This window comes from Drosophila miranda, chromosome XR (assembly GCF_003369915.1).
Source record: "Drosophila miranda strain MSH22 chromosome XR, D.miranda_PacBio2.1, whole genome shotgun sequence".
Lineage (NCBI taxonomy): Eukaryota > Metazoa > Arthropoda > Insecta > Diptera > Drosophilidae > Drosophila > Drosophila miranda.
Window position 1 is genome coordinate 46,290,589 of NC_046674.1, and position 13,794 is coordinate 46,304,382.

Consider the following 13,794-nt stretch of genomic DNA (forward strand, 5'->3'; position numbering starts at 1 on the left):
GTAAGTAACAGTCTCCAACTTGAACACCTGAATCTCCTCCTTCGGGTCATTGCGCCATAGGATGCACTGCACGTGCGTATCGGGATGGGAAACGCGTACACAGCGGTACATTTTGCAGATATCGCCACACAAGGCAACTTTAAAAAAGCGGAAACGAAGCAGAGTTATCAGAATTTTAGGTTGGATAGTGGGTCCAGCCATTAGCGCATCATTCAGTGATACTCCAGACGCTGTTTTGGCAGATCCATCGAACACTACGCGTAATTTGGTGGTTGTACTATCCTGCTTGTGGACGCAATGGTGAGGCAAGAAGTACTGCGGGAGGTCTGACTGCCGCGAAGCTGGCGACATGTGTCCTAAATCACGATACTCCTGGAGAAACTCCATATATTTTGCCTTAAGCTGTGCATTTTTTGCTAGCTTCCTCTCCAAATTGAGAAATCTACGCAGCGCCTGCTGATACGATTCTCCTAGTTCCTCTAGACTGAATTTAGTTGGCAAACGCACGGAGTAAGCTCCGGAATCTAGGCGAACGCAGTTTGTGACGAAATGCTGTTCGCAATGAACATCTTCCTCCGAAATTGATGAGGGCGAATAATCTCCATCGACTTCCCAAAACCGCCTTACAATATCGCACAAATTAGTCTCGCAAGCGGAGATGACAGGGAGATCTTCAACGGCTGCTAGCGCCGCACGGGTTTTCTCAGAGTTTTTAATACTTCCTGACACTGTCCAGCCAAGTTTCGTCTTCTGCAATATTGGCAATTGGTCTGACAGTCGAATCTGTCCAACGCACATTAATTCGAAGAACAAACCAGCACCTATCAACAGATCGACACGCTGGGGCGTGGAGAAATTAGGATCAGCTAGTTTTAGATTATTTGGCATTGGCCAATCCTTTGCGTCTAGGCCGAAGTTAGGCTGCATTCCTGTGATTGAGGCAGTGATAATTGCAGAGAGGAAACCGTGATAGCTTTCGTCTTGAGATTGCAGGACGATGTCTACAGCCTTGCTGGACGGTAGAATTGACTCTCCAATACCGGCGATTTGAACGTGAGACGGGTGAGGATCTAACTGCAGCTGATTGGCGAGTCTCGATGTTATAAAGTTAACCTGAGAAGCGGAATCTAAAATGGCGCGACATGGAATAAGCGATCCAAAACGGCCCCTGACATATACGATTGCGGTAGCTAGCAGCACGTTTTGGCTAGGCATAGATTTCTGACTCGAGGGGGGAGGGCTAGTTTATTTGCTTGCTACTAGGGCACTCGCAGGATCATGCTGGGTCGATTCCGTGCTCGGCGACGGCAACTCAGCGCCAGCGCCCGACTGCATGTGGAGCAGTGTGTGATGCTTGGCTTGGCAATTTCTACATGCCCCTGACTTGCAGCGTTGCAATGAATGGCCTTTGTTGAGGCAGTTTAGACATAAATGGCGCTTCTTCTCCTCCTTGTATCGAGAAAAAACAGGGAGATCTAGAAATGCCTGGCATCGGGATATGTAGTGATCGGAGGATTTGCAATACTTGCATGTTGAGCTATTATGATCGTTAATGGAGGTGATTAGGGTGCTAGGTTTACTTTCTCCCACCTGCTGGCTAGGAATTATTACCATGGCCGATCCCAAATTTTCCAGCATCCGACATCTTGCTTCCAAGAATGAGGCCATGCTTGACCACCGAGGCAATCCTTACGTCGGCAAGTTCTCTTCCCATTTCTCCTTGGTCTTGTGGTCCAATTTCGTGCCTATGATGAAGATCACCCATCGGAAATCTCCTGTGGGGTCGCCAAGGTCTGAAGTGCACGCAAGTGCGAATTTTTCGATGATTGGTATACGATGGTCTTTGTGCACCATTGTCGAGAACATCGAGTGGAATTCTGGCCAATCCATGTAGCTCCCACCGAATCGCGGAAGCTGCAACTCGGGCATTCGAGAACGGCCTATACTATTATAGGCGAACAACGAGGAATTCCCCTCGAAAGTATGCCGAGCCGTTGAATAGGCAACATTTACCGTGCGAGCAGCCATCAACTCCCGCGACAGCCTGGACCTAACCTTCACATAAACATTCGAAAAGTCCAGTCGGGCATCATGGGCTAACTGCAGGAAATCCAGCCTTCAAGGCTCGTTTGAGCGGCATCGAAATCCGCATTCATTCGCTCGATTTGCTCTAAGCGAGCTTGAAGTTCTGCCTCATCTAACTCGGCAAGCTCTTCCTTGGTGAGAAAGCGATCCATGGCCTTTAATTGGCGCGCGATGGACTCAGCCTTGTGCTTGTAGAAATCTATATCACTCGGCATTGCTGCGTTCGCGACATTGGTAGGCTCAGGTGCTGCCATGTTGAGGTTTTAAAAGAGTCACTCAGCACGACCGAAAAAGACACCCTGTATACGTATAAACGTGGGAACCGAAAGCAAAGGGATTACAGCTAATGCCTTTAGCTGTGCGGCTGTGCGAGCTGTCCGATTCCGCTTTGTACTCCGCTTGTGTGTATTAGTGAGTTCGCTGCACTGCCTACCGCACTGCACTGACCGAATTGTCGCGACAGAGAAGTTAATAGCCCGCAATGCGTGTATTTAGGTGTATGTAAGTATGTTTTAGCACCGAATTGTGCTTAACCGCCGAAAATTTGCTAAGGCTAACGAATGTCGATCGCGAACGATTATTAATTGACACTGCAACTCAGAGATCACGTCGGGGTCACCAAATTTTATGTGGAGATAATGTTTTTTATCCCCAATCGGCCGACTAATTATTTCGAATTAAATCAAATTCGGCGCAGAAATAAAATTACGATATGTTCTTTAATGCGTGACATCCAAATTGCAAGTGTGGCTTGCCTGCCCTTTACATTGCCGCTCCGATCGCTAAGCGCAGCTTCGCTCGGCCGACGTCGGTAGGCAGGCGCAAAGCGGAGATAGCGAAGAGCGAGCTGGCAGAGAGCGTTTAGCAGGGCAAGCACGCGCAAAGCTTTAACAAACAAATGAGTGACATAGACATAAGTAACAAACAAAATAAGCGACTGAGGGCCAAGAAGGCTGGGTTCTGCTCCGAACAAGGCATTTGAATTGAATTGAGTTGAGTGAATGCGACACGAATGTGTGTTGTGTTTCAACGCATTCATCATTCAGTTATAGGAGTTAGAATAAGGGAGTACGCAGAACGAAAATGAAGAAAACATAGTCGAAGACAGTCGAACTAACCGAATTTTTGCATGCAAACATGTGTATTCATTTATTGCTTACGCAGAGCAAAGCAACAGCAATTATAACACAATTTTTTCGGTTTCTGCTCATATGTACATTAGGATTGGCTTTATATGTATGGGCGAATAAAAATGTGTAGCAATATAAGGTCTTAGAGTCTTAAAATGTTTCTTTTGGTATAAAAAAACAAAATACAAAGTTATACAACTTTAAATGTTCAGCTCAAAGATGAAAATTACGATATTTGGGCGATAGTTTCTATGGCAGCTATGCATACCATATATCGCTCTAATCGGATTGCGTTTTTTTTTTATATTTTCAAATATGAAAATATAATCTCGTCCCGAAAATATCGATAGGTTTTGTTATTATTCAATGGACTACAATAAGCAGCTTATTTCTCAACAGGAACCTTAGGCCAACTATCGTATTTTTCAGATTTGAGCTTAAGTCTGCACCTCTAAATGTTGTCTAATCGTGTTATAACTTTTTTTTTTATTGTTTCATACCAAAAGGAATATTTTTAGAACCAGAGACCTTTGAAAACCACAATTTTGTAGACGAGTACAGTTCTGAACTACCGCAACCTTCTTTTTATCAATGGGGTTTCCTCTCCTAACCATCGCGCACCTCATAGTGTATCCTGGGAATCGTCGATTCTTTGTAGGGGTAAGTTGTTAGTGATGTCATTGAACATCCGATAGCACAGTCCCACAAAAAAACGAGTTGGAACGTTTTGAGTTGCTGCGAAGACCGAAACTCTACATTTATACCCGATACTTAGTCAGTGTGGCTCTCCTCCGGCAGACGCCGCTAATATTAAACGACACGACAAAAAGTGTCGACAGATACGAAGCAGATAACACAAGTGAAGAGACAAAAATGTGCGGACCGTTATTTGCGAGTGACTTGCGAGCTCTGCTATTAAGTTAATTTTTTTTTATATTTGGTTCAATTATTTCTCCAGGTTTCTAAAGTAGAGGTCCTCTTAGATTACCTGACCGCCGGTATTTGGTTCTCGTAAACGCCTCGCCAATACATTAGGCTGTCTTTTGAGCTTACAAATATGGATCTTTGCTTGATTGTTAATAACATCACCAACAAGTGGTGCGTTAAGGTCCTTTTCGATGTCCCTATTACGGATATACCACTCAGCTCCGGAGATCCTACGCAGAAATTCACTCTGGAATGTCATGATCCTCGCAAGGTTAGTCTTGGCGGCAATCCCATATATCTGAACGACGTACTTCCAGGCAGGGGCTAGTATGGCTTTTTAGATCATGACTTTGTTTTTTAAACTGAGCTTGTTGCTTTGTTTTAATATCCAGAAAATTTTCTGGGCCTTACCCACCAACTTGATCTTCACGCTACGGATGTAAGTATCGAAGGTTAAACGTGCATCCAGTGTAACTCCGAGGTATGTGTGATTCCTACGATGCTCCACGAGTTTCCCAATATGGAAGACGCCAGGGCTGAGCCCATTCTTAAAGTATGCGTCATCACTTCACATTTATCAGGGTTTATGGAGATGTTACATCGGCAGGCCCTGTTTTCAAACAGCTTGAGATATTGCTGTAGATTTTCTGTGGCATTATAGACACAGCTAGCCCCCGAGAATACTGCTGTGTCGCCAGCAAATGTTGCTATCTTGAGGGTCTGCCCTGGTTGCCTTCGGACCGTAGAGGGATTTGGCATGTCGTGGGTGAATAAGCAGTACAGTGTCCCAAGCACGCTGCCTTGCGGTACTCTTGCCTTAATGGTCTTGGTCAAAGAAGGTGCACCATCCTGAACTACGCAGAAGGTCCTCTCCGTCAAAAAGCTTTTGATATCTTCATACTGCTGAGGGTTGAGCATAACTTTGATCTTGGCGAGCAGTCCCTCGTGCCACACCCGATCGAAAGCCTGCGAAATATCCAGGTATGCAGCCACAGTGTACTGCTTGTATTGAAAGCCGTCTAGTATGTGTTCCACTACCCTGTGCAGTTGTTCGGGTGTTCCGTGCTTAAGCCTGAACCCACATTTGTAGTTTGACATGTAGCTTTTTTGACCAGCAACGACTCCAGTACCCTTCGAAGAATTCAGCGCTCAAACATTTTGTCAAAAGCCGACAAGAGACTAATTGGTCAATGGTTGTTGCGGTCTTCCGGTGGGTTTCTTGGCTTTGGCAACATGGTTATGTGGGCACATCTCCCGGCTTTGGGATATAGTAATTTAGTTTTAAATGCATATATATGTATGTAACAAAATCACACTACAAAATTTATTGTAATAAAACTTCAGTTAAATATAAAAATATGGTTTCTTATTTTTGTTGTGTAAGCAATACATTTTTTTTTACGAAGCTAAGATGAATTTTTAAGAAAAACATAAATTAATGGTGAATTTGTTTTTTTTTTATGTATGTCTTGGTGTTTGACATTTCGTTTGCGCGTTACGACATGATGCTTGTGTCTAATCTTCAAACAGGAAGGACAAGAGGTTTGTTTATTATCATTTATGGTATTTAATGTTCATGCTAATATTTAAAATCGATTATAAAAATGCATTATTAATAATACAATATAGATTATAATTTATTGCCCAATCGAGTAACTTTTTATACCCGGTACTCAAGGATTATATCGGTATTTTAAATTCGTGTAGATGTGTGTAACAGCCAGAAGAAAGCGTTTCCGACCGCAAAAAATATATATATATGTATATATAATAAATAAATATGTATGTACATATACATATGTATACGATCAGCAGCAATAGCCGAGTTTATATGTCCGTTTGTTGGTTCCGTTTGAAGCCTAGTTCACATAGACTATGAGAGCGAGAGAAACCTCTGTGTACCTGTAGTAACGACATTTCAAATAAACTTTGTTTAAAGTTTTTGACTTGCCTGCCGTGTTGTCAACAGTTAAAACATACGAGAAAAACAAAAAAGTGGTAAGTTTTCTGTACTCAAGAGAGCACAAAAATTGGTGGCTGTGATCATATAGCTAATGAATTTAGTGTCGGTTAAGATAAGTTTTACTCTATCGATATTCACCTTTAAAACTAGAAACCTATGTTGTTACTGGACTTTAGGACTTACAGTGGCGAGCACATGTGGATACATGTTTATCACTTTTCACTTTAAGTGCCTGTAAAATCTTTAAAAACGAATCAATCCTTGTGACTTTTTTTTTAAGATTCTTTAATTTAGTGAGAATGAAAAAAGACAATAATTTCAATTCAAAGAGATCCTTTTCCTTAAGAGATTTTAATTTGTTCAAAAAAAGAGCATGTATCCACTTTTGCACGTTTCAAATTTTTTGACTTTAATAATTTTGTAAAATTATTTGTTCCAAAGGGCCTTAGCTTTTATCATATTCCGAATAAGTATTGGCATACTCGAGTTTTTGGCTTATTGCTTTTCGTAAATGTTCTTTGTTAATAAAAATGAATAATGGAATATTCTGTTGTTTGTGCCAATAAAACCTACAAGAAGCAGATCACTCTTGGATGATGCCATTTCGAAATGTAATGTTCTGCATTATAGTTTTGATGCATGCTGACCGGTTGAGAATGAAATGGTAATTTTTCTGAGGCAGACGCGGATAGGCTTTAAGGAGCTGATCGTTGCCTATAAAAAGTTGACTTCGTTTGTCGTTTGCAACGACAACAGCTGGTGACGTAGATTCGGTAGCCGAATTAATTACATGCAGACAGAAACGTCGATAGCGTCAATTATACGCCGAATCCGTACTGCCTATACTTACCACCAGTAAATCGATGTTTTAGACCACCGGATATTGCCATCACAGGTACCACGTCTGTGTTGCTAAAGTAACTGGTGGCGGTCCCACCAAAAAGGAACGTTTTTGTCTTAAGGCTAGCCTCGGACCTCTCATCAAATGATATAACTGATTTAGGTTACGTTAGGTTAAGGCGGTAGCCGGGGAGGGGGGGGGGGGGGATAGTCTTATTAGGATTCCCGAGTGCCCAAACGCGGATGCTTTCCATAGTTTGGCTTCGCTCATTCTGAAGGCGGAAAGTGTTGCGACCTTCTTACCCATGAGGTCTACGGGGTAGCGCGTAGCCCGCCACTTGTGCATAGCTCTGCCATACATTGAACTCAGCTGAGTTTGTTAAGACATGTTCTTTTGTCTAAGGCTTGCCACCATACCAACACTCCATAGAGCATGATTGGTCGTATGATGGCGGTGTATAGCCACCGAACTATATACGGGTACATTCCCCATTTTAGTCCGATTGCTTTCCTGCATGTGTAAAGGGCCACTGTGGCCTTCTTTACTCTATCCTATAAGCTCAGTTTCCAATCGACCTTTCTATCGAGGATTAGGCCAAGATACTTGGCATTGTTGCTAAAGGCTAGCGTTTCCCCACAGAGTTTTGGGGGAGTCAGGAAGTTTTTACTTCTTAATGAAAAGCACAAGTTCCGTTTTAGACCGGTTGACTCCTAACCTGCATTTGTCTGCCCATCTCGACATCTTCGTGAGAGTACTTGTCATGCACTCACACGACTGCGGAAATTTACCGGAGAATGCTATAGCAACATCTTCCGCATACGCCATCACGCGGCAGTAAGAGGGGCGAGAGGACTCCGCCCTGTGGTGTTGCTCTGCTGAAAAATCTGGTGGATGTTAACGTCCTCAGTGATGCCTCAACCGTCCTGCATTGTAGCGTCTGATCGATTAGGATCACCGTCCGAGAGTCAACCCCCAGGTCCATCAGTGCGACCGTGATGGCGGCCGGAAGGAAGTTATTAAAAGCGCCTTCTATGTCGAGGAAGACTACCAGGGTGTACTCCTTGAAGTTAAGGGACGCTTTGATGATCGATATCGAGTATAGGGCCATTTCGGTGGCATCTTCCCTTCCGATAGGCATGCTGGGGGATCAGAATGGGCGGAATACACATACAGAAAAGACGATAGACTAATGAAATCTTTTGGGGCAATGTGCGAGGGTTTGCCTGCCTTGGCAATAAAAATGACTTTGGTCTGAAGCTAGGTGTCAGGGATGCACCCGTGGGAGAAGAGAGAGTCTTCTCGTAAATTATTTTGAGCCAAATAATGGCTTTTTTGTCCCGCGTGAATCAGTTGGGCAGGGATATTGCCGTCTGGCCCCGCAGGCTTGTATGATTTAAAGCTTTTGATCGCCCAGGAAATGTTCTCCTGGCTTAGCAGGTTCAGGATGGCGTTTGAGACGACAGAAAGAGGTGCGAAGTAGTTGGGTCTGTTTTCATCGCAGCCAGGGAAGTGGGTATTAAGGAGAGCATTTAGCGACACATCGCTGGACGTAGTCCAAGACTGGTCGGCGTTCTTCAAGTAGCTCATGGTGGGTGCTGTCTTCGAGAGAACTCTGAGTTCTGAGTTGTTCTAGATTTCGCTACAGAATTTAAGCCAAGAGGTGCGTTTGGCTTTCCTAAGTTCTTTGTTGTAGGTTGACAGACTGGCCTTGTACTCGGCCCAGTTTTGCTCAACGTTTTCAGCCTTAGCTTTATTGAAGAGTTTTCGGGAGGCTTTCTGGAGTTTCCCTAGTTTCGGATTCCACCACTCAGTTTTCTTCCGGCCTCTGTTCTTGAAGGTGGGGTCACTACCCCGGTTTAATAAGACCATTTGAGTGGTCAGTAAGTAACTTAAAAGGTACTCATTCGTTTATGTCAGTGCTTCTCCACTGGCAATGATGTTCGTTGGCGTCGCACCCCACAATTAGGCCGATGTCCTTGGCCGATCAGTCTGCGATTATAGCCCGTAGAGGCGCTTTTGGAGGGGGGTCAGGTTGATTATGACCCATGTATGCAGAGCAGATCCTCAGTGAGCGCTTCTGGCCTTCGAGTCTAACTGCGGTGTGGTCTTCATTGCTGAAATTTGGCAGCAGAAATAAGTGCAACTCTCTTCTTGCAAGAATGCAGGTACGAACCGGAGACCGGAGACCCTGTTTCCGAGGATCCAGGGCTCCTGAATGAGTACTATGTCGGCTCCACCCTTGGCCAGATGGGGCAGTAGAGCATCGCGTGCTGCCTTACAATGGTGGAGGCTTATCTGCAGGAGCGTCAGTGACATTCCTGAGGCTCACCTCCACCATTGTTGTTTCTAGGTCGCTGTCGTGTGACTCCGGCTCCTCCCCGACAACGATTTGGCTGAGACCCCTGGCTAGGTCGCTCTCCTCGGAACCGTAGTCGGCCAAGATGTCGTCCGACACCATGCACGCCGCATCCGACGCCTGGTTGGCCTCCTCAAACGAGGCCTCCTCTTTCGGAATCTGCGGCAGCTCCGGGTCTGGCCCGACCTCCGCCCCTGGATAGACCTCTTAGAGGGCCGCCACTGCCTTCATGTAGAGGGCCGCAGATCGAGCGTCTTGGCAGGCGATGGCTTTCACCTTGCCTTGATTCCACCCTGCGTCCTCACACTTTGGAGGTGGTCCGCCATTCTCCTCCAGTTCTAGTAGGAACCGGTCCTGGAGCGCGTTCTCCACCAGATGCCACTTGTCCCGAGGGACATGGCCGTCTTCGGCGCCCCTGTCCAGGATGCCCCTCGCCAACTCAGCGAACGATCGGTTTGTGAGGTGGGTTTTCACCCGCTTGGATTGCTGGGCTTGGCCTGGCTGACTAGCGGGATCCTCCGCTGAGCGTTGCCGCTTGTTGGGGGTCTTGACTGCTCCCTTTCCGGCTTTGGCTGGCTGGAAATGTGGCAGGTTGAGCCTCTACTCAACTCCTTCGGCTCCAGGGGTCCTAGTTGGCCAGGATAAAAGCCGCTCGTCTCCAGTCCTGGCACGACGGCTTTCCTCCCCGTAGTGCAGACACGCTGCCCGCCGGGGCTCCCATGGTTCTTCGATCCCGGTGCGCTTACCAGCCGCGATAACGCTCTGTTTAGCAGCCACCCCGGTACCCGGACTCGCCCTTGTAGCCACCCGACTTGTAAGGAACCGATTGGCTTTTCGGGCCCCCCTCGCTGCGGCTGCTGCTTGAAGACGGTGGACCGGCTGATTCTCCTACCCCGTCTTCCTTAGACCTGGTTTCCTAGGCGTTGATGTAGAGGGATGGTCTTGTCTCTCCGGTACTTTAAAAGGAGTACCGAGCACCTTTGTATATTTTTTTTTGTATATTTAATATGTTTGTCATAGTTGGTCTCGGGATGGGGTTGGTCACCCGAGGCATAGCCCGCTTGTCCCGGGAAGCCTAATTTAAACTGGAGGGCGGCAGGTATCCAGAGTCCGCATATTAGCGACCGAACACCCCCTCGGCCATGCATCCCTGGATTAGGGTAATTTCACTGAGTGTTTTCTTCTCTCCGCCCGACTACCATTCGCCAGCATCCTGGCAGAGACATGACCGTAGCAGGACCTGTTTCCAGACGCCCTCACGGGGAGAGTATAATTGCACTTCCACCAGTGTGTACAGTTACGGCGGGTGACGGTTCGCTCGCAACCCTCTGTATCCTAGGGGTGTAGGGCACAAAACCCGGAGTGGATGCGCCTCATTCCGAGTTTACATTTGTGCAAACCGAGCCGCCACCCGTTTATCCCCCTGTAGCACCCAATGGCTGACTAAATAAAAACCGTCGACTCAAAGGTCTAGAAGTTTAATTTCTGTTATTCCGGTCGAATAGCTAACGACAGCTAGCGAAATTAGTTTCGATTCACTTCGGAACTATTTGGTCTGCCCAATTTTGTCCGGATAAAATGGTCGTGAAAGAGTATAAGGATAAGAAGAAGAATTTTGATTGGTCCGCTTTCTACTCGGGTACTGACGTTATGAAAGTCACAAAAACATCTGCAATGTACTTGACCCTTTTTTTATACTCGATACTCAAAGAGTATAGGGGTATATTAGATTTCTAATGAAAGTGTGTAACACCCAGAAGAAAGCGTTACCGATCCCATAACGATCCAATAGCCGAGTCGATATAGGCATGTCGGTCTGTCAGTCTGTCTTCATGAGCGCCTAGAGCTCGGAGACTATTAGAGCTAAAGCAACAAATGTATCCAGACTTCTGTGATATCGCACTGTTACAAGTGTAATTCAAAACTTCGCCTCGCCATTTCACAGAAGTCTAGATACAAAATGTCGTTGCTCTAGCTCTTATAGTCTTTGAGCACTAGGCGCTCATAGGAACGGACAGACGCACGGACGGACGGACAGACAGGGCCCTATCGACTCGGCCATTGATGCTGATAAAGAATATATATACTTTATGGGGTCGGAAACGATTCCTTCTGGACGTGTAACCTCCATTTTCACCACAAATCAAATATACCCTTATACTCATTTTGAGTATCGGGTACAAAAAAAAGTTTTTTGTATTGTTTGAAAAAAAAAAATTCGTGCAGAAATTAGAATCTTTTGAGTATTAGAACCACGTAATTTACAAAGTGATTCTAATTTCCGAGTGTTTACTGTATCTAAAAATCCAAAAAATCTTGCTCATGACTGAGACTTTGCTTAGGCCACAGTCTGTGGGTTAAAAACTCTTTAGACAATCGCTAAAAGTCTGTTAAATAAATTATTATTAAATAGCAATTTTTATTTATTTTTTATTTGTATCTTCATTGGAATTTTCGTGTTCTATTCTACAGTTTTTCTTATATGTATTACATGTATATCCTTTGCAAAATTTCGCTGAAAACGATTTTTCCTTTTTTGCGGAAAAACAACTATTGTATAAAGCTGTGTAAAATTTGACTCCCTAAGTTGGTAACCATTTGTAGGATTGCTTAAATTTCTACATCTTGTGGCCGCTGAAGAACTAATTCCACGGAATAATTACGAAGTTGAAGTCAGTTTTCATAAGTTTAATATGGCGGATTCAAGATGGCCGGATTCACTTTAATCTAAGAACTGACCTTGCTACATCTACATCTTCTTTCTTTAAATAGATCTTTTGAAGAGACATGAACTCGATGCATCTCGAAACAGGAAAGTTGACTTCAAATTTGTAATCAGCTACTCAAAAAACCTTCAAGCACCATGTTTTAAGCAAATACGATGCATTTTTCAAATAAGTTACTTATTTTCTGTCTCTCTCTCTTACACACTCTTCGTCGTGTAATATGTGCTCTCTCTCGTAGAGAGGACCATTCTAACTGAGTATCGGGTATAAATGTAGAGTCGCGGCCGTAGAAGCGACTTTATGAGACTTCCCCCTCGTTTTTGTAAAGAATACTCAAGCTAGAATGCCTAGAAATGTAAGCTCATTATTTGGCATCAAAGAACTATCAGAAAAAAAAGGGGTTAACACTGAGAAATGTATAGCTGTTACATAGAGTAGTGACAATTTTGAAATGTCTGTACTTTCTTAACACACATAAATCAAATATATATTATTTTTGACTTAACAACTTTTTATTAATTGTTTTCCTCTATCTTTTCGCCCACCTATCAAATAAAAATAATATAATATTTATGTAATAATAAAACTATAATACTTTCGAAAACTACTAAATACTCAACAATCTAAACCGTTCGTTGACAGCAAAAAGTATGTTTATTTGATAATATAAAGTTTTATTTTGTATATTTTCGAAAGCACCCACGTATTTATATATTTCATTGTTATATACATTTTAGTAGTCATCCCTATGGGGTATACCTTTGCGCGGATCTTATTTTATTCTGGGAATTGACAATTAATGCAGATTGATAACATAGTCTTCTGTATTTGTAGGGACATGGGTAACACTAGGAAACAAAATTTTGTATTTAAGCTTCGAACTAAACTGACTTTTTCAGATAGATTTGGGGCTTTAAAAATGTTTAATGAATTATTGTATTTTTTCACAACATTTTGCTTTTTCTTTTAAAAAATTAAAAAAAATAAATGGTATTTTTATGGTTTATTCAGAGGTTTTCACATGAGTCAAGTATCTTACATCTGGTTGTATTGAACTTTGCAATTCTGAAAAGGCGATACTTAAGTTATGTGAAAAAGAACAACACTAACTCTGATAAAAACATACAAAAAAATAACTGCTTTGAAAAATATTTTAAAATGAAACCAAACCATAAAAAAAAACAATTCATTCAACATTTTTAAAGCATATAATCTATTAGAAAAGGTCGGTTTGGTTCGAAACGTTTGTACGTACATATTTACATATATAGATTTCTTTGAGATTGGGCCTAAATGTAGAGTATACCCAGTACTCACCTCAAGGATGTATGTATTTATGCACATATGTACATTAATCATTAATGGACTACGAAAAATCCAACCGAAGGCTAAACACAATTTGTACGCTGTTGCATAAATCAGCCAGGAAGGATGTTATAGCCATTTTGGTAGTAATTAAGGTGATTTGGGGTTTTCACTACCATAGCGATTTACATCTCGCATATTTTATTTATTTATTTATTTTCATGATTTATCCTAGCGCTAAAAGTTTAAACTTATGTTTATTGCGCTAGTCATATTACGAATCTGTGTAGAGAGTTATTTACTTAAATCTAATAAATATCATTTAACATTTTTAGAAAAGCTTATACTTAAAATTGGTTTTACAAAATTTTTTATTACTTTTTAAATTTTATTTTTATTTTTTTTCTACTATTTTTATTTTTATTTATTTTTTCTATTATTTTTATTTATTTTCTTTCTTT

The 13,794-nt window shown here is 43.0% G+C and overlaps 1 protein-coding gene across 12 annotated transcripts in view; it reads left to right on the forward strand.

The window, feature by feature from the left end:
• LOC117186837 (dynamin) overlaps positions 1–13,794 on the forward strand; it is a 131,093-nt gene that overhangs the window by 64,999 nt on the left and 52,300 nt on the right. For 8 of the 12 annotated variants that reach the window (XM_033388135.1, XM_033388136.1, XM_033388140.1 and 5 more), the window contains 2 exons: positions 5,673–5,684; positions 12,671–12,676. The exons of 1 other annotated variant lie outside the window; for it this stretch is intronic. In XM_033388135.1, the coding sequence (XP_033244026.1) occupies positions 5,673–5,684; positions 12,671–12,676 (18 nt within the window). Of the gene's footprint in view, positions 1–3,721; positions 3,749–5,672; positions 5,685–12,670; positions 12,677–13,794 lie in introns of those variants that run through there. 3 more of the 12 variants (XM_033388144.1, XM_033388138.1, XM_033388145.1) reach the window with 2 other exon arrangements.